This window comes from Pelmatolapia mariae, linkage group LG2 (genome assembly GCF_036321145.2).
Source record: "Pelmatolapia mariae isolate MD_Pm_ZW linkage group LG2, Pm_UMD_F_2, whole genome shotgun sequence".
NCBI lineage: Eukaryota > Metazoa > Chordata > Actinopteri > Cichliformes > Cichlidae > Pelmatolapia > Pelmatolapia mariae.
In genome coordinates this window covers 31,150,172-31,174,584 of record NC_086228.1, presented here as the reverse complement: position 1 = coordinate 31,174,584, position 24,413 = coordinate 31,150,172, and the positions used below count along the sequence as shown (strand labels likewise).

General features: G+C 40.2%; 1 protein-coding gene across 2 annotated transcripts in view; it reads right to left on the bottom strand.

Annotated features, from left to right (window-relative positions):
• Positions 1-24,413, bottom strand: part of stox2b (storkhead box 2b) — a 52,239-nt gene that overhangs the window by 18,985 nt on the left and 8,841 nt on the right. Inside the window, exons 1-2 of one of the 2 annotated variants that reach the window (XM_065469920.1) lie at positions 10,074-10,201; positions 5,705-5,857 (exon numbers count right to left, since the gene is read on the bottom strand). In XM_065469920.1, coding sequence (XP_065325992.1) covers positions 5,705-5,837 — 133 coding nt within the window. In that variant the 5' untranslated portion in view covers positions 5,838-5,857; positions 10,074-10,201. Of the gene's footprint in view, positions 1-5,704; positions 5,858-10,073; positions 10,202-24,413 lie in introns of those variants that run through there. The other variant, XM_063498653.1, reaches the window with a different exon arrangement.

Here is a 24,413-nt window from a genome sequence, read left to right as displayed (position 1 = left end):
ATTTGAGTGGATAGTGTCTCAGCACACCACCTGCTCCTGGATCAAAAACTTCTTCACAAACCGGCCTCAACCAGTCTGACTCTGCCCCCACCTCTGCCCCGCACTGTCACTCAGCATCGGATCCCCACAGGGCTCTCAGCCCCCTAGTTTGGTCTCCTACTGCCAGGGTTTTTGGTACACAGGGGCCACAACTGAGAACAGGAAGGCTGCGCAGAGGATAATTAACACTGCCCAAAAAATCATTGGCTGCCATCACTAGATCCTCCTGTCTCAGGAAAACCAGGGCCATCACAGGTGACCCGCTGCACCCCACCCACCACCTGTTTGAGCCGCTGCCCTCTGGTCAGCGCCTCAGGTCAATCAAGTCCCACACCTGAGACTCACTAACATCTATTCTGTTTTAGCTATTAGCAAACTTACAGATAGAATAGCAAACTTCCTTTAATGGTTAAATCTGAAAGAGGACTGCAGCTATGACAAACCTGGCAACCTCAGCAACCTTTTAGTCTAATAGTTAGCAACTTTTCCAGTAGGGGTGGGCGGTATAAACGGTATACGGTAGAAACGATATAAATTTGGCCAACGGTAGAGATTCTGACTATACCGCTCTACCGCGATAGCGTATGTTGATGATGTCATCAAGCTGCACCTGTTTTGGTCGAAAGCATGGCAGCGGCTACAAGCATTATCATCTACAAATTATGCCGGGCGACAGTAATAGCAAAGAGACGAAGCACTTTTGAAATATGGGGAAAGCCAAAAACTGCACTTCCTCCACTTCCGTACCATTGATTCATTAATGTTGAATTCTCTGGCAGCTGCTCTATTCCCATGTTGTTGTAGTATATTAATGACTAACCTCGTATTGTGGATGGATTATCTCAGTTGTTCTCCTGACTGAAGTTTGGTCCGTTTACAGCATCCTGCCATGCGATTGCATTTGTCTCTAACCATCGGGAACCCTCACGTTAACTCGAGTGGAAAAAAGTTAGCGTTCATCCTCCAGCTTCACTGCGTTTATGTTATGCTAACATAGCTGTGTTGCTAGCAATCACGTAGCACATCATTATATACCAGCTAGTCCAACTTCAGTAACCCTACAAACGTCACTGCTGTTTAGTTTTCTGTCTTCATTTATGTTGGAAGTGACAGCAGAGCTGTACGTTTGAATTTTGTCACAAATCTCTCAGTCAGAACATGCTATATCATGTTTAAGGTGGAAGCTAGCGAGCTAACTTCCTGCTAACTTCTAACTCCGTTAAATTTAATAAATTCTGTTTTCATGGATGCCTGGATGTTAAACTTAATTGTTACACCTGGTAAAGCAGCAACGCTGATCATTTTATTAAAGATGAAAGAATTTAGACAGTTTTTAACTCTCAGTGATCCTGCAGTGTTCGTTTGACTTTGGGACCTGAAGCAGACGGAGTTTTGGACCCAGATTACTCCGCGAGGCTCCTGACAACGGAAGCCGTAACGCTCCGACAATCCATCAAGCGGTGCGACTTCGTAGCTTACCAAAGTCGTACTAAAACATTTTTTGACAGATTTTTGAGCGCCGTGTACCACATAAAATCGGTTCAAGGTCAGTAAGCACAACCAGAATTCATACATAAGGTTCACTCTCAATTTTTGAAAAATTAAAGGATTTTAAGTGTACCTTATAGTGTGGAAAATACGTTATACAGAAGAAAAGAATATATCGTGATATATATCGTTACCGCATGTGCTTCAAATTATACCGTGATATGGATTTTAGGCCATATCGCCCAGCCCTATTTTCCAGCCTCTATAGTGTTTAAACACATATTTTTAATAGTTATCAGTCTGGTTTTCAAATTTTTTCTAGAACTGCCGACCAAAGCAAAACAAATGTCACGACACATTAACAACCTGTGCCCCATCTGCAAGGACCCTGTGTCCATCTGTGTGGCCTGGTCCAAAATGCTGGAAACCACTGCTTTAAACTAATCAAGAATAGCCAAGGAGACATCTTGTTGATACATTTGATTAACATCCATGATGAAAACTGCCTTGAGATGATGAGAAAAGTTATCCCATTCTGGAAATACTTTTGTTACAACAGTTGAAATGAGTAATAATAACAATGATAATAATTACATCACAAGAAAAAACTATTTGAACCAGAAAGCTCACATGGTCACAAAATGTGACCCTGGTACCACTGTCACTTGGATGACCCATTTTAATGGGTGCCCTAAAACCAATAAAGCAACAGAATTTATGAGACATTGATCGGTCACATTACCTCTATTGGGCTGTGCTATAAAGGGTTTATTCTGCTGTTAAACTTTTTCCTTACCCGCCCAATTTTCACAATCCAGATTATCTTGTATCTATCCTGAAATCATTCCATACTGTGATGGATGCAACATTGCTGAAGCCTTGCTGATATGTACTGGTCTTGTCCCAGTCTCGGTCAGTTATGGACAGAGGTCTTTCACTCCCTGTTTAAGATTCTCAATGTGAGCCTACCACCTAATCCCCTAATGGCTCTCTTTGGAGTGGATGAAGTGTCTCTGCTGGCCTTTAAGACAGGCGCTATTGTTCTGTTCCTTGTTTGCCAGGAGGGCAGTTCTAATGGAAGCTGCCCCTCCCACTCAGAAAACAGTGGTCATATGACCTCACGTCTTGTTTAAAACTGCAAAAAATAAGACATGCACTTCAACACTCTACCAGGAAATTTCAAAACATACCAGGTCCTTTCTTTAATGCATTTCAAGATGTATCTGAATTTTTCAGCTGCATTTGCTTTTGCCTGTTTGCAACTCCCTCATGTCAGGTGTGGAGATACAGTGTGCAGATTTAGCGTGCAGTCACAACACATTAAATGTTGCCAATTCAAACTGGTTATTAGGACTGTGAAAATGTGGTAATAACAAAGTCTGATGTCTTGATGCATGCTCAATCATCCAGATAAGGAAAGCCCAAAAAGTTGATTCTGTGCATCTGGACGTAGCGTTTTCAGTGGGAGAAACGTTTCGTCACTCATCCAAGTGACATTTCTTTAGTGTCTCTGGTGACTGAAAACGCTACGTCCAGATGAACAGCATCAACTTTCTGGAATAAAGCCTGATGGATTTATTGACTTGTTTATGCTCTGCCCAGCTCTGCTGGTGTTATATTTCTGGTATTCCAAATGTGTGTTGTCAACAGGAAAAGTACTTTTAGTAGACAAGATTCGCAGTACACACACTCGTAACATGGTTGAGATGTTTTTTTCCTTTTCTTCTGTAGTTTTTACATTTTCATTTATCCAGTGTTATAAATGCTGATGCTGAGATTTCCCCAAATATCTAATATCAACCAATTATACTGGCCAGCTGATAAATTGCTGGGGCTCTAATAAAAACATGTCACTATAGGAATATATATTGACTATATTATCTAATTTGATCTAAAATGTTTCAAACAAATTGCCTATAATAATAATGTTAAAGAGACTAGGAATAACGAATAAATAATAAAGAAACAGCAATTTTCTCCCTGTAATTGTTGCATGTGCAACACAGCAGAAGGATGAGGATGTGTAGACCTCATGTGTTGGGTCTGTGTTTCCACAGGCCCTGCTAGTTAGAGACTTATTCCTCATGAAGAACACAAGACAAAACAGAACATCTTCAACTGGTCTTTAACTCGCTAACGAGGGAAGCCTTGGTCAGAACCAGGCGGTGGAGCTTAATGCTCATCACCTGTCTCTAGCCCAAATCCTTCAAAGAGCAGCTCTCCTCGCAGCTATTTATTGACATGACAGTTACAATACACATCACAGCACAAGCACCTCCCACCATAAAACCCCCCAATGGTTCTAAGACAAGGCACTATGTGTGTGTGTGTGTGTGTGTGTGTGACCTCCTGCTCACCAAAAGGATCATAAAAGCAGGAAGCTTACAACACAAGAAACAGATTTTTCAGATAGGATGTATCTACAATAAAACCTCCCCCAGCACAGAGTGGCTGGAGAGCTGGTCAGGATCAAAGGAATGTCTTTGATCATATAGTTTGAACTAAGACTTTACAAATTTAAGAAACACAATGACAATATTCAACAATTTGACTTAACATTATGTACCATGTGCAAATGGGTTGCAAACACTGTTTCTCAGCTAGTATGCATTTAAAAAAACAAAACTGAGTCACAGGGACTATGCTGGCTGATGCGATCATTAGACCAGACATGGGAATGTGTGCAAATTTCCCACAAATTCTCAAGTTAATAAGTCAATAAATCTCTTACATGGTAACTTTTTTGAATTATAAATGCTTACCATATTACAAGCCAAAGGTAACATAAAGAAATACATAAGTAACGCTCCAAATAACTAAAATTCCATAACATGCCTTATGACAAAAACTGAGGAGACAGTTACAAGACAAATAAACACTTTATGCTTCATTTTTAAAGACATAATGCAGATAAATCCGACATTTTCGACTGCTTAAGAAGCTGATTAAAGTAAGTGACTCTTGTTGCCACAACCCTGCTCATAAACAACACTTTCTGAGCTATACCGGGAGTGTAGAGAGACAGCTGTGTCATACTTTACTACCACATCGAATCTCACTGTCCACCTCACTGAGACAATAGACAAATTTGGAGCGTATGATACAGTCAAGTCATTCTGTATGTGTGCACAAAGTGGTGACAGAAAAACACTGGAAAAAAGTGGAAATAAGTATAACTGGGTTTCAGGTTAACTGGTTAGATTTGTTTACATGTTCCATTCAGGACAAAAATCTCAGCTCGTGCAAAATGCATATGGAAAATGGAAAATGCATATGTTATCTTTTTATTTTGGATGTTTACATTATTTTATTTTGCCCACAGGAGCAAAATTATTTCACAAAAACTACCTGGGTCAAAATTATTAGCCCCCCTGATACTAACAGTCAGTTGTGTATCCTTTGTGCTAGATAAAAGCTTGCAGGCATTTGTAGTAGTGTTCAACAAGTCTCACACACACATCTCCTGAGCAATCCCAGGTCACTTCTGTTTGGTGAATCTCTTGATCTTCAGTTCAACCAACAGATTTTTGTTGGGTTTCAACTCAGGGCTTTGCGTAGACCAGTAGATAACGTTTACTTTGGTTTTCTGAAGATAGTTCTTCACCATGAGCAAAGTGTGTTTTGGGTCATTGTCATGTCGGAGGTCAAAGTGATATAAAACTTGGGCAGTCTTTTTCTTTCAAGCTCGGGTCCTCTACCAGAGGCCTGAGAGCTCGAGGGTCCGGTATCTTAGCTGTTCCTAGGACTGCGCTCTTCTGGACAGAGATCTCGGATTTTGTTCTTGGGATCTGCTGGAGGAGCCTCAAGCTCCCAGGTCTCTGGTAGAGGACCTGAGCTTGAAGGATAAGGACCGCCCCACAGGGGCGGGTGGGGATATATCACTGACACATTTACATTTTTAAACGGTTAACTGATAACAAGTTTGGGGTGGAAAACCTCTTGGAATTGCATTTAGAAAAATGCCAAATATTGCACAGGCAAATCTTTAACACTTGAGATAAAATGATTTATCCTCACCTTTAGAAAGCAAAAGAAATATCAGACACTTCAAAATGTAGTGTGAGTGCTTGGATAGATTAAGGAATAAGAAGGTGATAAGAAAGACAGTTACTTGAACCTGTAACTGTGATTGAGTAGACAAGAGTTTACAGACAGTGCTGACTGAGGCTGGTGTTACCTGGAAAACATGTCTGCAGGTGTTCAGTTAAGGCCTCCTGAGTGACAGGCTTATGGGCAGAGTTCATAGCAGAGATAGCCAATAACAAAACCTCTCCCAAAGGGATGAACTGTGATTGGCTGATGGGGGACATACTGATCGGTGACACATCACCTGTGAAAACACAGAAAACGGTTAAGTGACAAGTTTCCTAAACTGCACAATACAAAACACAACACATCTCAGAAATATATCAAATAAAAAGTCCTGTGTCTGGCCAGCTCTTCAGGCTTTCTGAAGTCCTGTGAAAATGTGTCTTTAGGCACTGCATTACCATCCTGTCACCAAAACAGATCATTTATTCCAATGTTTTAGTTGAATCTGTGAAGTATTACCAAAGATAACACAGTTTGAAAAGTATTTTTACACCATCAGGTGAATCCCAAGGAGCTATTAGCCAAAAACTTGAGGTGTCCTTAAAATGTGTGAGGTGTCTCTTTTAAACACTTGAGGAAGCTGGACAACCGGAGGCCAAAACAAAAAAAATTAAGCAGCAAGCATAAAATCTACCTACAGCAGAAGAGTATCTCAAAGTCATGTCATTAAGAAATAAGAAAAATCCAGCAAAAACCTGACACAGAAACAGAGAGATTTATTTGCCCCTTCAGTTGATCCATTTGCTCTTGACCAAAAATTTGTCAGAAATGGTTTCAGCGGATCAGCGGCTACCAAGAAGCCATTCTTAAAGAAGGGAAACAAGGAGAAAAGGCTGAGGGGTTCCAAAATATCCGACTGTTAAGTGATGACTATGAATCCTGCTTCCAAGTCCAAACTACTCTGCGTTTATTAAGGCTGTTGTGTTTTTAACATGTTTTAATGCTTTGTATCTTGTTCCATTTAATCTAAACAAGCCACTAAAAAAAAGTCAGTGATCACTGTTGGCCTCTTGTTTTTTCTTTTATTACCACTGTTCATAGGCGGTATGTTTTAAAGCTCAGTTTTTAAAACATTACAATGTAACTATGACATTTGCAGAATACTGAAAGGTAAGTAGGACCAGAGTCTAATCTGATTAATGGTCTTTCCATGGATTTGTCAGATAATTAGGACAACGTTTAACAGAACAGAATATAGAAACTGTACTTAGATCTAACTACCCAAGGAACCTCTGGATGTGTGTTCCTGCTGAGAGTTTGAGCACTAGTAGTCTTTGTCCACAGCAGAATTCTCACAAAAAAGATTACCATAATAAAGATTAGAATAACATACAGGGTATCCTTGTCCAAAGATATTTTGACATGCAGACTGGAGCAGCTAGGAATCGATTACTTGGCTCTGCCTCCTGAGCAGTTAGCATTTAGCAGTTAGCTATTCAAGTTGTCTTACATAGTTCAAAAAATAATACACTAGGATAACTGGAAGCAGAGAATTATTTTAGTAATCGCTCAGGTAGTGCAAATAAACAAATGAAAATAACTTTTAGGTTATTAGATCACTACAGTACCTGCCTTCAAATCTACAGTTTGAGTGACAACAAAATGCTTAATTCACAGGGTTTATCGATCAGGTCCAGGTCAGGACTCAGTGCAGAGAAGTCCATTTTTTCCACACCAAACTCATATCCATGTCTATATGGACCTTGCTCTGGGCAGTGGTGGGCAGTCATGTTGGAACAGGAAAGGGATTTCCCCAAACTGTTTCCACAAAGTTGGGAGCATGAAATTGTCCAAAATGTCTTGGTATGCCAAAGCATTAAGAGTTCTTTCACTAACTAAGAACTAAGAGACTGAGCTCAACCTTTAAAAACAACTCCACATCATAACTGCCCGCCACCAAACTTAACATTTGACACAATGCAGTCAGACAAGTACTGTTCTCCTGGTAACTCCACACTTGTCCAAGTGTGATTCATTACTCCATAGAGCATGTGTTCACTGCTCCAGTGGTGACGTGCTTTACACCACTGCATCCAATGCTTTGCACTGTGCATGGTGATGTGAGGCTTGGATGGAGCTGCTTGGCCATAGAAACCTATTCCATGGAGTCCTACGGACTGTTTGGAGGCGTGTAGCAATTTAACTCTGCAGAAAGTTGGCGACCTCTGCACACTATGCCCCACAACATCCACCGACTCCTCTCTGGGATTTTACATGGCATACCACTTGGTGACCTGAGTTGCTGTCAGTCCCAACTGCTTTCACTTTGTTATAATACTACTAACTCTTGACTCTGGAATATTCAGTAATGAGGAAATGTCAAGATTGGAGATGTTTTTAATAATTAAATCTTGTTGAAACGGGAGCTTTACTGACCTGACGCAAGTCCTCATAAAAACCTGGGTGTTGCTCTTCAAGATGCTTTGAAAAGTTTGTTATGCTACTGTTCATGGGTTCAAAAACACGTCAGCGGGAAGAATTTGGGGTTCAGAATTCTGCCCACTACAACATTCCAATCTCCAGTAGAGATAGGAATTGATAAGAATTTAGCTATTCTGATTCCATTATTGATATCACTTATTGATTCAATTCTCTTATCGATTCTCATTGGCTCCACTTTACAAGTCCACACCATCTCCAAGCATATCAAGGACATTAAATTTGTGCAAATTAATTGCATGCTGTGTGGGCAAATGTTTGTCCATGTTGGCAGTATTTACCCCTTTTGTTGAGAACAGTGTTGGGGTCATTACTCTAAAAAAAGTAATGTATTACACATATTACACAGAACACTTTTCTTAGTAAATACTTGGCAGGATTTTTCTCCTCACGGGAGAAAGTAATTTCTACATTACTCATTACATTACCTTTGTGTTTCTCCATAAAATGACCTGACAAACATAATCTCATAATTACCATTTAACAAAATAAACCTGAGACAGTCCCACACACCAACACTAATAAGGACACACATACACTCTTTCTCGTAGATATGAACACAAAGCAAAGAGAAAAAACAGCACAAAGAGACTTAATTGCCACATTGGTCTGCTTTAGAAACATGAACAGGTAGAAAGGGAGACTGCATCCATTTGTTACCTGTTTAGGGTCTAGCTGCTGGGCTGTGGTCAGTGCTCACCCTGCTTTAACGTCACTCTGGTTTCTTGGCTAGCTTTGTGTCAGCATGCTGTGTGCACAGAGGCTTGCAAACAGCTGAAGTTGTCTGTTTATCTCCTGGATACCGTTCCCACTTTACCTTTACACTGTTGTCCTTATGTGCGAAAAAATTAAAGTACTGTCCATATCTCTACAAGAACCACTTCTTCCCAGCCCTAACCACCAACCTTTCAATTAGAAGAAGCCTTGATCTACCTCCTGAACAGAGTCCACATGTTTTAAGAAGGTGCACCTCAATCATTTATTTTCAATCTTCTGCTTTTGGCAAATATTCTACCTTAAAAATGTGTCTTTTGTCACTGGAGCAGCTAACATGATGGTAAATGTGTTTCTCTACTGCTTTCATAGGCTGGTTAAAACACAAGATAGCACTGTGGAGTGTCGCTTTAACAAATAAAATAAAAATAACAATCCAATTAGATCACTACTATGCAGTTCTACTAATTCTACTAGTTCTTTTCATGCGTACTTCTTCAGGTAGTAGTGTTTATGTGCTTGTGGTAGTTTAACAATTTCCACAACTCCTATCAGCACTCCTATCACTAATACTGTTTTCTCCCATGACTACTATTGTATTTTCCAGAAGAATGAAAATGACTAGCATAGCGGATAACTAGTTTTAGCCAGATCACAATCTATTAAAAGAAATACATCATTAATTTTGAGTAAAAGCATCAGCCTTCCCTAATTGTGCATCTGCTGTAGTTTTTGGTCCAGTCTGGGCAATAAAAATCACTGGTAAAGATTAGCCATTTTGAAGTAGCTGCTGTTAGCTTACAGCGCTTCTCTCTTCTTGCTGCTACAACTTTCTAATAGCAGACAGGTAGGGAGACAGAGCTAATCAGTAAAATCAGAGGACAAATCATATACAGGAGTCATCTTCAGAGAAAAACCAGGATGCTAAAAAAGAGATCAACGAGCAGCTGTATGAAGCAGTGTAGCTGGGTAAGAAAAGAAACAGCAGTACAGAGCAAATTACTGAACACTGATTGTTTACTGCCACCAGAGTCAGAGACACGTACAATCAGCCAGCCTCCTTTGTCCACAGCACTAAACCACACCCCCTCCACTTCTAATGCTCTTTATAAACCTCCATTATCCTTCTTGCAGCATGTATGCCTTATTCCTTATCCGTGTAATCTTGTCCCATCTAATTATTCTATAACATTAAACCATGCTATAATGCTACCTTTCATAAGGTAGCAAGTTGTGAAGAGGCCAGTGATAAAAATAGGGGGAGAAAAAACCAAACAGATAAAGTAAAGGGAGATTCATACCTTAGCTGATATTATCCACTTCCTTCTGAAAATTTAAATCCAGTTGGAAAGCTGCGGCCTATGGCTTCTAACGTTAACGCAAATCTCTCCCCTTGCTGCCTCACACAGCAGTTCATCCTCCTTTTACCTCCAAACACACACACACACTGCTCCTCCCCCTCTCCTCTCTTATTACACAGGCATCATGCTCCTCTATTCTACTCACACAGGCACAGCCCCGCCCCCACTCTTCACACACAGTGTTCAGTCAAAGGCTACCCACAATCCTCTGCACCACACAAAGACAAGGGGGTGTGACCAATCACACACTGCCTCACTCTGCACCAGTGTTTTTTAGCCCTTCCGTCACTGCATGCATGCTGACATTCCAGTTGTAGGCGGGCTACTGAGAAGGTTGCCATGACAACGTATCCCAAGTTGCTCTTTGTTGCTAATACTTTGCAGTAGACATTTGTTGCTATAGAAGTGCAGACATAGAAGTCTGCTCTGCTCTATATGTGTGTGTGTGTGTGTGTGTGTGTGTGTGTGTGTGTGTGTGTGTGTCCTACATCAATCCTTAGTGTCCTAACTGGGTCACACCAGAACCCAGCTGCAGTACTGCAGCACTGACACACACGCACACATACAATTACAATTATTCACTCAGAGTCAACTCTGAATAAACTACAGAATAACTGCTTGCACATACACCGACGATTTCAAAGTAAATGTAGTTAAACATTTTCTAAGAATGATCGTCACATCTGGTAAATTCAAAGTAGCCTACACTACAAGTATGAGACTAATATGATGATACCAATTCTCTACCATGATTTTGGCTTCCCACAATTAAATGAACATATTAAGAAACACTGAAAATGCATGCTCCCCAACAGAATACAATGCAGATGAATATTAGGCCCTCCATCACTGCCTGCACGGGGGATGCATGTCAATCCCAGTTCCTGCATGTTGCAATGTGAAGTTTGCTGGACTTGTCTGGACAAGTAACACCGCATTAAGACACAAGAAAACTGAAATATCTGGAACAGCAGAAGAGCTTGGAAAATCAGCCATTGATTGGAAATACTTTGGATTCAGCAGAACTGATGCAAGTAGAAATGATATGCAGAGTGTTGTGGAGCCATGTCTGCACCGCCTGAAACTTACTCCACCACCTGAAAACACACCAACATATTCTGCACTATAAAATAATGCCAAGAAAATCAATGCAGTTGCTAACATAAAAGCAAGCATACAACACTTCTGTGCATCCATCCAGCTGGCAAAGACGCAATGAAATCACCAACCAATCGCATTCCATTGACCATTCCGATGTGTGTAAATGTTGATTACATATTTTGTATGTGGAGCCTAATTGGTGACAGAAAGTTACAGCTGTTGCTACCAGTGTCATCACTTAACGCTGATGACACTGGCTAGGTTTAAAACTAGGTTTGTTTCGTCCAGATACTTAATCATTTACCGGTGCCCACTGATAAACTAAGTTTTAGTAATGGGAAGATGTTTCCTGACCTGTACTCACTGTCGGTTCAGTGGGTCAAAGGTCCGACTGGCCTAGGTTATAGGGGCCCGACATATTTGTGTGCCTTGTTAAAAAGAAACGGAAAGGAAAAAGGAAAAATTTGAGGCTTGCAAATCTTTAGATGGCTATAAACTTTGTCCTGTGCAGTCATTGTCCTCGGGATTCCCATATACTTGTTTGCCATTCACCTAGCGACCATTTTTGGCCCGAGGACAACACAAGGGTTAAGGACATCGAATACTGACATTTGTCAGCTGAGTTTTGTGCGCTGCAGCTGCTGAGCCAGAGGCATGGACATAAAACAGAGCTGTACAAGACGTAGGCCATTATCAACAAGCTAAACTCCATACTGACAGGAAAATGTAATTGCATGTCTGGGTTAGTATTCCTTCTTTTCCACTGTAAATCAGCTGCTGCTACTATTTCTATGTAAAAAGTTTATGTATAATGTTTTAGTTAAACATCACTTAACTAAAGGTTACATTATAGGGGTTAATATCTCATGCTGGACCTGTAATTCTGTATGTCCTATGTCAATTCCATATAAGAATATTATCTAGACTGTTTACATTATTAATCTGGACTAATCTTTACCACTTAGGATCATGCTGCAAATATACAAATAAACATATACTGCTATGATTACTTTATTCTCTCTTTCTTAAAGGCATTGCACCCAGTGCAGCTGTTCTTACCAGTATGGATCTCAGTGATGAATCAGACACCGAAACAGATCTACCAGAGCCACTTACATCTGTTTATAGACAGTTTAGGGGCCTTCCACACAATATTATATGGGAGAAGAGTCATGAGGTGCTGGACAAAGTTAAAAGGACGCTTAATACAGATTGGTGTGAAAATCTGCCTTATTATGAGGGAGAAGTCAATATGGAGGGCTTGGCACACGCACACAGAGAAGGCAGAGTAACAAGCACAAACATTTACCATTTTTGGAGAAGCTGGAGAAGCTACAGACAACACCAGCAACAGGACAAATCACCTTCAAGTTCCAGACATAGTTTGGGGGACAGAAGGGAGGATGCTGCCAGAAAATGCTCTACTGATTAAACGAGTAAAGGTCGCATTCATTTCTATGCAACATGCCAGATTACCGCAAAAAAGATCTGTGCCACATGCAGAACAAACTTCCAGTACAAGTGTGTTTAAATGAAGACGAGGTCACTAACAAAAGTAAACAGGTCGTGAATATTGTCCATTTTTAATGTGCATATTTAGATCAGCAGCAAGATTATCTGTGTACTTTAGCAATTGACATTGTGCTTAATATCTATTGGTTTTAACTCACTGATTATATTTTTTAAAAAATCATTTACTAACCCTTTCATGCATGAATTATGACAACCTCGGTCAGGATTTTTTTCTTAAGTATTTTTATTCATCTTTAGGCATGAAAAAAAGATTTTGGAATTTCATTTTGTAAACATGTACTTTTCAATGTGTTTTTTACATGTCCACTTAGGTGGACAACATACCGTTTGACTTATGAATTTGACAAACGAATAAATAATATACACTGTGTGTGTGTGTTTCTGTGCAAGTATACCATCAACACTGACACATATACAAGAAAACAGCCTTTGAATAGCCACTGTAGTGACCAGTACGCGTGAAGGGGTTAGACAAGAATGTTGCTTTTTCTGTCAAAATGTTGTCATTTGACAAAATGGTTATCAAATGCAAACACTGATTTGTGAACGTTTGACATTTATTGTGTATCCTAGCAAACGTAGTATTAAAGTTAGTCAAAGAAAAAAATCAACCTCATTAACTTTTATCCAGGAGTATACTGTATTTTGTCTCACTTTTAAATGCAAAGGGGACATGTTCAACTATTCAACTGTTCAGCTGGTGAAAAAATGTGATAATTACATCAGACATGCACACATTTATATTATATACTTATAAAAATAAAAAATGTTGAAATATTGAAATCTTAAAATGTTGACATAGCTGTCACTTCTCATTAAAAAATAAAATCACAAAGATAGAACTATCCCACATGTCTGGGCTCAGACAATCAGATTACTGGGTTTAAAAAAAATCTGTGGAATCAGTTATACAGCAGCACTGGTTATATTTTCTTTGAACACATTTTGGCATTTTTCAAGCCAGTTTCTTTAAATGCTGGAGATGACAGTGTCTGCTTCATTAAACCTAAAGACAATGCTCTTATTACTGATCCCCAAAGCGTAGTTTTAGAAGCTTTGTGGACTTTATGAACCATCTTTATCTGAAATAAAGAGATGACAACATGTATGAGAGGAAAGTTCTGCTGAAAAACACCAACTCAAAATCTTTAAGTGATCATTAATGTTTTATTTCATAATACAAGATGTTTGCAACAGTTTACTAATCAAATAATCAAGATTACTGGACCCTAATTAACCCCTAACAAACTCTGGTAACAGTGTACAGGTTGTTATGTCTCATAATCACAAAAGGAGGGAGCTCAGACGTGTAAAACTTACTGCTGTACTAGTAAGTTTTACACAGTCTGAAGAGTTAGGGTGTGTTGTTGACAGGATGGTGCAGGATCCCAGGACAGCAGCAAGCAAGGACTTCAGCTTGCTTTCTTATTCTGTTCAACCTATAATCAAAATAAGTAGGGACAAGGACATATTATTAGGGATTAACTTTCTATTTCCACACACTGGCTCTGTGTCGTATACATGAACAATGATGGAACAAAGACTGGATTTTCTGCAGCCTCCCCTGCTGCAGAAACTCAGTCATCACATTGCAGCTCCAGGATCTGTTAGGCTTAGCTAAGTTTGTATTCAGTGCCATTACTTTGTGCCATCATTAAATGCTTGCGTTAAAATCGACTCATAGCATCTAAACATTTACATGCTATGTCTGCTAACATGCGGCTGTTGCTAAATTTATTTTAGTGTTTACCGTGATAAAACAGCCACTGACAACACTACCTAGGCATTTGCTGTCAGTACAAGTTCATAACTACATGACTGAGTTTGCTTTTCCCTATAATAAACCGCAGAAACCTGAAAACTTACCTGATATAAAGTAAGCACTGCAAAGACAAGAATTTCTCTGTCCAATCAGTCCGTTTGATGGATTGCAACCATAAAAGCCTGCGGATGGCTCCAAAAGTCATCTCTGAAAATGGTATTCTATAAAAGTGAACGCCACTTTTCCTCTGATTTCTGTTCTAACAGCCGTCTGTACAACAGGACAGTTCTTCCTTATTCTGACTATCGCTCCAGTTATACCTATTATGCCTATTTCCAGTGTCTCTCTGCACACACGTACAGAATGACGTAACCAAGAAAGCAGTCTGTCATATTATCACTCGTGTTTTAAGGCACTCAGTTTATAGGTTATCACCTTTTTAATACATAACAGTTTAAATACCTGTACTTGTTCCAGAATAATTATATTAATACAAACACACACATCATAATCATAATCATGCAGCCCTGGTATAGAATACGCAGGACAATTTAATAGTCTTGTCCCGTCTTCCTTCTCTCACAGACGCAGCAGATGGCCCCGCCCCTCCCTGAGCCTGGTTCTGCCGGAGGTTTCTTCCTGTTAAAAGGGAGTTTTTCCTTCCCACTGTCGCCAAAGTGCTTGCTCATAGGGGGTCATATGACTGCTGGAGTAGTTTCTGTTGTATTATTGTAGGGTCTGCCTTACCACTATATATCACACAGTGTTTTTAGTACAAATCATGCTGTGATAATTTGGGTTATTAAGTTTTGCACACATTTGTGGAATTTGTACCACATTTAATTTAAATATGTATCATTGTTATTGTATTTAAAACAGTTTTAATTTAAAATTTAGTTGTAATTTTAAATCCGTATTTAAATACAACTACTACTCATTTTGAAATAAATGCAAACTATTATCTAGTAATCTCAGACATATAACAACTCTACATACAGTGACATGAAAACTATTGGACCCCCTCCACAACACAAGTATTAAAAGATAACTGTATTTCATGAGCCAAAATGCTAAAAACTTACATCTCTAGTGTACAAAAGTTCTCTTGTCCCTGAACAAAACAGCTGGTTATTTTTGTAGAGCTGTTTTGTAGAAGATGTTTCAACTGCTCTTTTGGAGTCATGACATACACTATATTGCCAAGTATTCACTTATCTGCCTTTATGCCCATGTTGGCTCACCCTTTGCAGCTATGACAGCTTCAACTCTTCTGATAAGGTTTTGACCAAGTTTAGGACTGTGTTTGAGTTTTTGACCATTCTTCCAGAAGTGCATTTGTGTCAGTCACTGACGTGGGATCAGAAGGCCTTGCTCACAGTCTCCACTCTAATTCATCCCAAAGCTGTTCTATCGAGTTAACGTCAGTCCAGGACTCTGGTATGGAAGAACTTGATTGGTTTGGACAGTCCTGACCTGCACAAACTCAATCATCGTGTCTTTATGGACCTCGCTTTATGCACTGGTGCGCAGTCATGCCGGAGAAGCAGAGAACACATCTCCACGGCTCTAGAGTCCACTGGCGAGTAGGCAGAGGTTGGCTGGTAGTTTGAGACCGAGCTGGCTTCGTCCAGCTGTTCTGGGGGACATTCATCTCTTCCAGGTGCCAGTCAGTTCTTGGGCACCTGAGGCCCTGTCCTCAATGTGTACTGGGATTGCCAGCCTCTGGTGGAGTCACCTTACGCTTTGGGGCTCTTGCCCATTGGCCGTGGGGGCTCTTCCCAGGGCCTCCTTGGTTATTTGTGTTGCCTTGAGTCTTAAGTGCTTTTGTGAGGCTCCACTTAAACTATGCATATATAAAAATAAAAAAATTTAAATAAAATTGACTAACAAGAGGAGCCTATAGAGAGCTTATGGAGTTCCTCTTGGCAAAGGAAATCAAAGTGCTCTTCCTAGATGAGAAGCAAGTTCTAAAGATGCCAGTGGCAGATGCAATGATCCCATTATGTAACGTCTGAAACATCACACAACCCAGTCTGAGTGCTCAGAGTAGAAATCTGCTATATGAATACCTGCCTATTAACCAGCTGCCAACATTTTAACTTTTACCATGTGACTGTTCTAAAGAGCTTGAAGTAGGTATGTTGCAAACCAACAGAGAAGGCTAAAATACAGTAAGGTTTTATGTATGTGTGTATAGAGTGTGTGTGTATAGAAGAGAAAGACCCAAAAATAGCCCTTGCCAGTGAAGGCTTAGGACTGCAGGGGCTGGCTCCCTAAACTAGGCCAGGGCCTTGGGTAACCTGATGGTTCCAAATTTAAGTTTGTAAAGAGAGGTTGCCAGATGTGAGAATTAAAATATGTGTCACAGATGAGATAGTAAGGAAAAATACCTTTTATATGCACAGAAACACAGGTGTGTGTGTCTGTTGTGAGCATAGCTAAGCAAAGACGAGATGGATCTAAAGTTGCATGGAAGCTGCACGAGAGGAGCTCCCATTACATCCGATTGTGTGTGTCTATATCTCTGTGTTCTGTGTATCTGTCAGGCTTCCAACAGAATGACAAAGCAAGTGTTAAAGTGTTAAACAGGCACAACTCTAGCATGTATAACAGCAGCCTTTACATAAATTCTGAGGCTGAAACGAGGGAAGGAAGCAGAGAAAAACATCAGAGGCAAACATAAGAAAAAGTTACAGTGCTGTCCAAAAGTCCTGAATTACTCTTAATTTCTTTATATTTTGCAAGGGGAATGGGGAATAGATTCACTTTACTGAAACATCTGTAAATATATAGAAATACAGTTTAAGTATATAGGGCAAAAATCTATTCTGTTTTATTTATATAGCTCTAATTCACAGCAATAGTCGCCTTCTGTTCCATTCTCTGCCAGGATTATCCCACACTGCTTCAGTAATGTTGAGGTCCAGGTTCTGTCTGACAGGGTTTGTTTTTTGGTCCATTCTACATGGTGATGATGGACCAAAATCTCATGGCACTTTTCTGCAATCACTATTCTATTAATTTTGACATGATCCCTAATACCACTGACTGAAATGCCTCCACTGATTTTTATAGAGGTCTGTAGTCACTCACTGCTGTACCCTCCTCATCATTTCTGTACATATTAATGATAATTTCAACAAAAATTTTCAAATTTGGATTCATCACTCCATTAAGATTGCCACCGATTTTCAGTCCAGTTCTTATACAATTTGCTATACCCCTCTAATTCTCTTCCTTAACAACGACTTCTTGACTGAGATCACTCCTGATGACGCTTTAACAAACTGTAGATGGAACAGCTGAAGGTCTTATACTATGTCAGATCTGTGCTGGATTTCTCTTATTTGTTAAGGACATTTGATACAGTGAGTAGCATTGTTCTCCTCCATGTACACCAGTTTTTTTCAGATAAAGACTGCAATGACTTTTTTTTTTTTTAACTATTTCTAAATAAGGTCTAAGAGAAAATACAACTCCCTTGTTGTCCAAATTAACTGAAATGAAACCCGCAAACCCAGCCCCGAACTCAACCACGCTCCAATATGTTACCCACATCCTGTTTCTTAAACTTGTTGACTCCACTGGGCCCTCTTTGGTCACTCTGAATTTTCGATGCTCAGATCCACCCATCCTCTTCCACTTATACAGCGTCGCTGAAACCTACACAAAATACCATAGGGCGAGGGGCAGGGTACATCCAGGGATCTTGTCCAGATCACCAGTCTGGCACAGTCCAGGTTGTCAGTTTGTCACAGGGCTAACACAGAGATAGAGACAACCATTTAAACTCACACCTAAGGTCAATTTAGAATCAATAATCAACCTAACCCCACTACCTGGACATCCTTGGATTTGGGAGGAAGTGGGAGTGCCTGGAAAGAAGCTAAGCAGACACTGGCAGGACAGGCAAACCCCACAAAGAAAGGCCCAGGCTAGCCTTACTAAACATAACATCTTAGTTTAAATCAGTGTTTCTCAATTGTTTTCTGTTACGTCCCCCTTAGGAAGAAGAAAACATTTCATGACCCCCACTCTCCCCTGCAACTATAAATAGTATCATTTGTCTATAAAGTTGTTAGTATAAGTACATCTCTGCATAACATTGTATCCTTATTAACATTAAAGAAAATAAAAAAAGAAATAAATAAAGATCAACTTAAAATAAAGAATAACTTTATTAACACTGTTTTTAGTCTGTAACAGAAAAGATTCAAAATGCATGTAGTAGTGCTGCAACTCTCTAAACTACTGCTACTACATTTGAAGTGCATCAATATGCCAGTGAAGCCAAGCGCTGCACACGCGTCGTCAGCTTTCCTCATCTTAGCTTTCAGGAGACTTTCGTCCCCCCTCCACCTCAAACCTTCTGTAAACAATTAAACAAATAAAAGTAAACTGCAATAAATTACAGGTTGCAATAAAATAAACTACTACCTCTTTTAAATAACAGAAAAACAAACCATCTTTATAGTGTAATTATTTTACGTGTAGTTGTTTTTTTTAATGTGTAAGAATATTCAACATTGCTATCAATACATTTTTCAAAAAATGCCTCTCTGTGCAAAATGGGTTTACAACATAAACTGTGGGATACTGTTTGTCTGTCATTTGGACAGCCCAGCGTGTGCTCCCGATGATGCAGGGGAAACGAATTCTGTCGGGGAGACCTACCCTGGCACCAGGGCTGGGTATCGTCACCGATTTCTATAATCGAGTGGATTCCGATTCGATGCGATTCAACTTTGACTCAGTCAGAAATTTTATAATTCTGATCATTTCTCAGTACTGACACTTGTGAGACTTCATCAGAGGTGTGAGCATCACAGCAGATGCCTTTGTGTCAAAGTAACTGAAGATAAAACAGAAAAACATGAAGGAGATTTTCCTGGCCTGACTTTTTATAGCAGATAACCTTAAATATAATCTGCAGTGGATCAAAAACTGAAGAAAACCATGAATCAACATATAAACATTACCCGATGAATTATTATTATTATTATTATTAGTACTGCATACTTGCAATGAATAAGTTGTCCTAACATACTCATCTTAAGTAAGCTTTACTTAGTTTTTTTGAGGCAACTAGTTTGAATAGTTTTATAGCAAGTTCATCAGATGATCTCATCATCCTATTATGTGACAGGCCACATGAGGCAAGGTCTCTGACCCAAAGCCTCTGCTGATAATGACCCATGCCATTTTTGACACCTTGGCTCGTGTGAGGCACATAATCAATAGTGGGTCAACGACCCTCTTAAGAGATAACTCCTACTCGAGTTTAACCCTAGAACACTATCGCTATAAATAGTAACACAATCACTAATGCCGGGTGATTTTTACCCGATATAATATGACCAACAAAAAGTACTTGTCATCAAAATATATCAAACACATGACAAATCAGAGTGGTCAGCTTTTACTTTCAACTGTGCCATGTCTAACAAAATGAAAAAAAGTGTCATGGGGGGATGCTAAAATAATGCTCCAAAATTACAGAAAAATCTGGAATTCAAGAACAAAAAATTCCTAAAAAAAAATAAAAATGACGCTGGAAAGCTGGTCTTTGATACACCCATTCCTGGGACATTTGAGACTTCCCTGGTGAAGGCACAATCTCCTCGACACACTAACAGCTGCAGGAGAGAGAAATCATGTAAATGTATTTGCTCGGGTGAAAATCACCCAGCGATAGTGTTCTAGGGTTAAATACCTGGGACCCGCCACCATTTGGTTTTCAAACTGAAGAACTGACAGACCAGAGAACTGTTCCAGGAATATGAAGATATGATCAGGTCTTTTGCTCTCTCAGCTGATTAAACTTGGAGGTATATTTCAAATTCTAAGTCAGACCTTCCCAAAGTGTGGGGCCCGCCCCCTGGGGGGGGGGGGCGCGGGACGAAAAGGGGGAAAAAAAAAACAAAACCCTTGGACACTGCTAGCACGGGGCGCCTACAGAAACGCAAAGCAGGAGATGAAGCATCGCTGAATATGTTTCCAAACCAACTTCATTCTAAGCCAAAGACTAGAAAATATGGTGAAGCATATCTTCTCTTTGGTTTCACCTGCACAAGTGCTGAGGTAGGTCTCCCTGCAGAATTGGTTTTCCCTGCGTCGGGAGCAGAGCTGGGCTCTTCAAATCACGGACAAACAGTATCCCACATTCGTGATTTTTAGTTCACAAACACTTCTTGTAATGACTAACTACTCCTGACATTTTGGAGATATACATACTATACTATACTTTATACAGTAAAGTTACAGTGGGATACAAATAATATCAGGCTGATCCTGCCACGATTTGTTCCCCCGTCACAGACAAACAGTATCCCACAGCTGTTTATGTTTTTAAACCCATTTTGCACAGAGAGGCATTTTGTGAAAAATGTATTGATAGCAATGTTGAATATTATTACACAGCAAAAAAAAACAACTACATGTAAAATAATCACACCGTGACGCCTCTGCCTTTCTAAATGGAGGGACAGTAACTGCGTGTGTATGTGTAAGCGTGTAAAACCTGCAGACAGTCAGATTAACAGTATTTTGTCTCTATCTGCCATTCTGCAATTCATCTCATGTAAACAATAACGTGGCGCACAGCGTGACGTGGAAAAAGGCACATACCTTTGACGTTGCGTGATGAACTCTGTATTCCTCGTCCACGCGTAAACGCAGAAAAAGGAGTTTTAAAAACATCTCAGTTTTCGGTGATTCGAAACGTCGTTTACGTGTGGACGAAACAGCTGCGTTTTCAAAAATATCCATGTAGGTGTGGATGTAGCGTAAAAGAGTTAGTAGTTTATTTTATTACTACCTGTAATTTATTGCAGATTACTTGTATTTGCTTAATTGTTTACTAAATGTTTGAGGTGTGAAATAAACCGCAATTGAGCAAAATATGGGTGTGTGTGGTTGGAGGATGTGTGCGTGCGTGCGCGTGCACGCGGGGGGGGGGCGCGAACATTTTTCTTGTAAAACAAAGGGGGGCCCAGCAAAAAAAGTTTGGGAACCACTGTTCTAAGTGAAAGATTCAGTCAAGCACCATCTCCTTCTTTCAGTTTCATCTACATCAGCTCCTCCTCAGGCTACAGTGCAAACTCAGGAATCAATTCAACTCAGTCCTTTTATTAATCCACATTTTATTCAACAGTTTAAAAAAGTGTTTCACAACAACTGTTAGCCAGAAGATGCCTCCAAAAACCTAAATCTCTTAGAGAGATTAGTGGTAGACTACTCAGTCGATTTCTAAACGCAAAGCTCAAAAAATTAAAGCAAAGCTTTGTACTGATGAGCTCGTGTTTAAAATGTATTGGATGCCATTTTTGTCCCTCCTTGATCAGCATAATCAAGTTCAGGTTGAGATACTGGAGGAAAGTAAGCTTCACACATTTTCTCCACACATCATCTGTTCACAAACTGAATGTAGACCAACTTTATCTAGTTTTTGTGTTACAGTTACTCACAATTAAAAAGAACAGCAGATCACACTGTTGCCAGTTTGGATTCAGGAGACAGACACCCTCTCTACTTTTAAAGTAATCTTAAAATGTTCCTTTGACCTGTGACCCTGAATCCTCAGTTATGATTTACAGAGTGTTTCTTTTTCACTCACTGTGTGTTTACGCACCACTCTGCATTTAAGTATTACTTATAATTTATCTCTAGCTCTCTTCCACAACATGTCCTCGTCACGTCTTCCTCCCATCACCACCAAGCTGTTCCTGTGGATGGCTACCCCACTCTCACAGGGTTTTTCCTGTTCAAAGGGAATTTTACTTTTACCCACTGTTGCCAAAGCACTTGCTTATAGGGTGTCATATGATTGTTGGGCTTTTCTCTGTTTTTGTTCAGTATTATTGTAGTGTCTTTACTATACAACATAAAGCACCTTGAAGCAATTGTTGTGATTTAGTGCTATATAAATAATACTGAGTTGAATTAAACTGAATTACCACGGGGACCGCTGTTGCCTTCACCCTCCACATGTTCAGGCCTTGTTGCCTTTGGCATTCTTCAAGCTTTTCATGTTCTTTCTTGCTGATGTTGCTGTCTCTTGGTATAGGTACATCTACCACTATGGCCTTCTTTCCCTGTTTTCCCACCACTACTATGTCCACTTGGACAGCCATTGCCAGTTTGTCCGTCTGTATCTGGACGTCCCACAGGATCTTAATTTGGTCATTCCCAACCACCCTATGGAGCATTTTGAATTTTAACCGTGGGACTTCCAGGCCATACCTGGCACAGATGTTCCTGTATATTATGCCAGCTACTTCGTTATGGCGTTCCATGTACACCCTGCCTGCTAGCATCTTGCACCCTGCTGTTATGTGCTGGAGGGGCTAAAAGGCATCTTTGCAGAACCATCACCTTGGGGCTTGTCTAATGTGGTAGACCCCAGCCTCTATCAATCTTGTGCTTATAGCTTGTTCCTGTGCTGCCATGCCATGTACTCTCTTTCAGTCCAGCCATTGGTAGGATTTCTTGATATCAGCCACTTCTTCTGCCAGTCGGTGTTACAGGCTCTTAGGATCCTGTTGATCTTGTACAGGTCTAGGCATTCCAGGATCCATGTGTGAAGTACTGAGTCACAGGCTTTCTTGTAGTCAATCCAGGTGGTGCACAGGTTGGTCAGTTTGGTCTTACAGCCCTGAGTGAACACTCCATCTACCAGGGGTTGGTGTTTTGCTCCTCTGGCATTTTTACCCATTTCTTTTTGGGGCCCTACTCATATATATCAAGCTATGCACCTTTTCATCTTAGTTGCTATAATACCTGACAAGAGCTTCTATGTAGTGCTAAGCAACAGTAGTTGAATGGGACAGAGATGGGATTCTGGGTTAGCAGCTGGTTGATTTGGGCACTCGTGGTGTGCCATTAGCTTCTTTAGCCCCAGGGTGTGAATCAACTTTTCATAATTAAGACTCTTTTTGAACGTCTGCCACCATGATGGTTACTGGACCCTGTTCAGTTCAGTTCAGTTCAATTCAATGTTATTTATACATCACCAAATCACAACAGCAGTCACCTCAAGGAGCTTTATACTGACAGGTAGACAGTACAGTAATACAACAGAGAAAACTAAAACAATCATATGACCCTCTTTGAGCAAGCGCTTTGGCAACAGTGGGAAGGAAAATCTCCCTCTGAACAGGAAGAAACCTCCGGCAGAACCAGGCTCAGGGAGGGGCGGGGCCACGATCACTTGGTTGAGAGGAGAGGAAGACATGATGAAGACACGTTGTGTAAGAGAGCCAGAGAATAATAACAACTAATGATTGAATGCATAGTAGTGTATAAGAAAGAGAAACACTCGGTGCATCATGGGAAGCCCTCAGCAGCCTAGACGTATTGCAGCATAACTAAGGGAGGCTTCAGGATCACCTGATCCAGCCCCAACTATATGCTTTAAGAAAAAGGAAACAAGTAGAGACAGTGTCTGTCTCCTGAATCCAAACTGGAAGCTGGTTCCACAGAAGAGAGGCCTGAAAACTGAAGGCTCTGCCTCCCATTCTACTTTTAAATACTCCAGGAACAACAAGTAAGCCTGCAGTGTGAGAGCGAAGTGCTCTAATGATGTCTTTAAGATAGGATGGCACCTGATTTTTCTAGACATTGTATGTTAGAAGAAGGATTAATTCAATTCTGGATTTAACAGGGAACCAATGAAGAGAAGCCAATACGGGAGAAATGTGCTCTTTATTTTTAGTCCCTGCAGATATTCTTGCTGCAGCATTTTGGATCATGGTGGTGGCAGTACCATGCTGTGGGGATGTTTCTTTCTTCTTTTTTTTTAGCAGGAACTAGGTGACTATTTAGGGTCAGGGGAAAGATGAATGCACCAATGTAAACATCCTTGATCTGCTCTAGAGCTCTCTGGA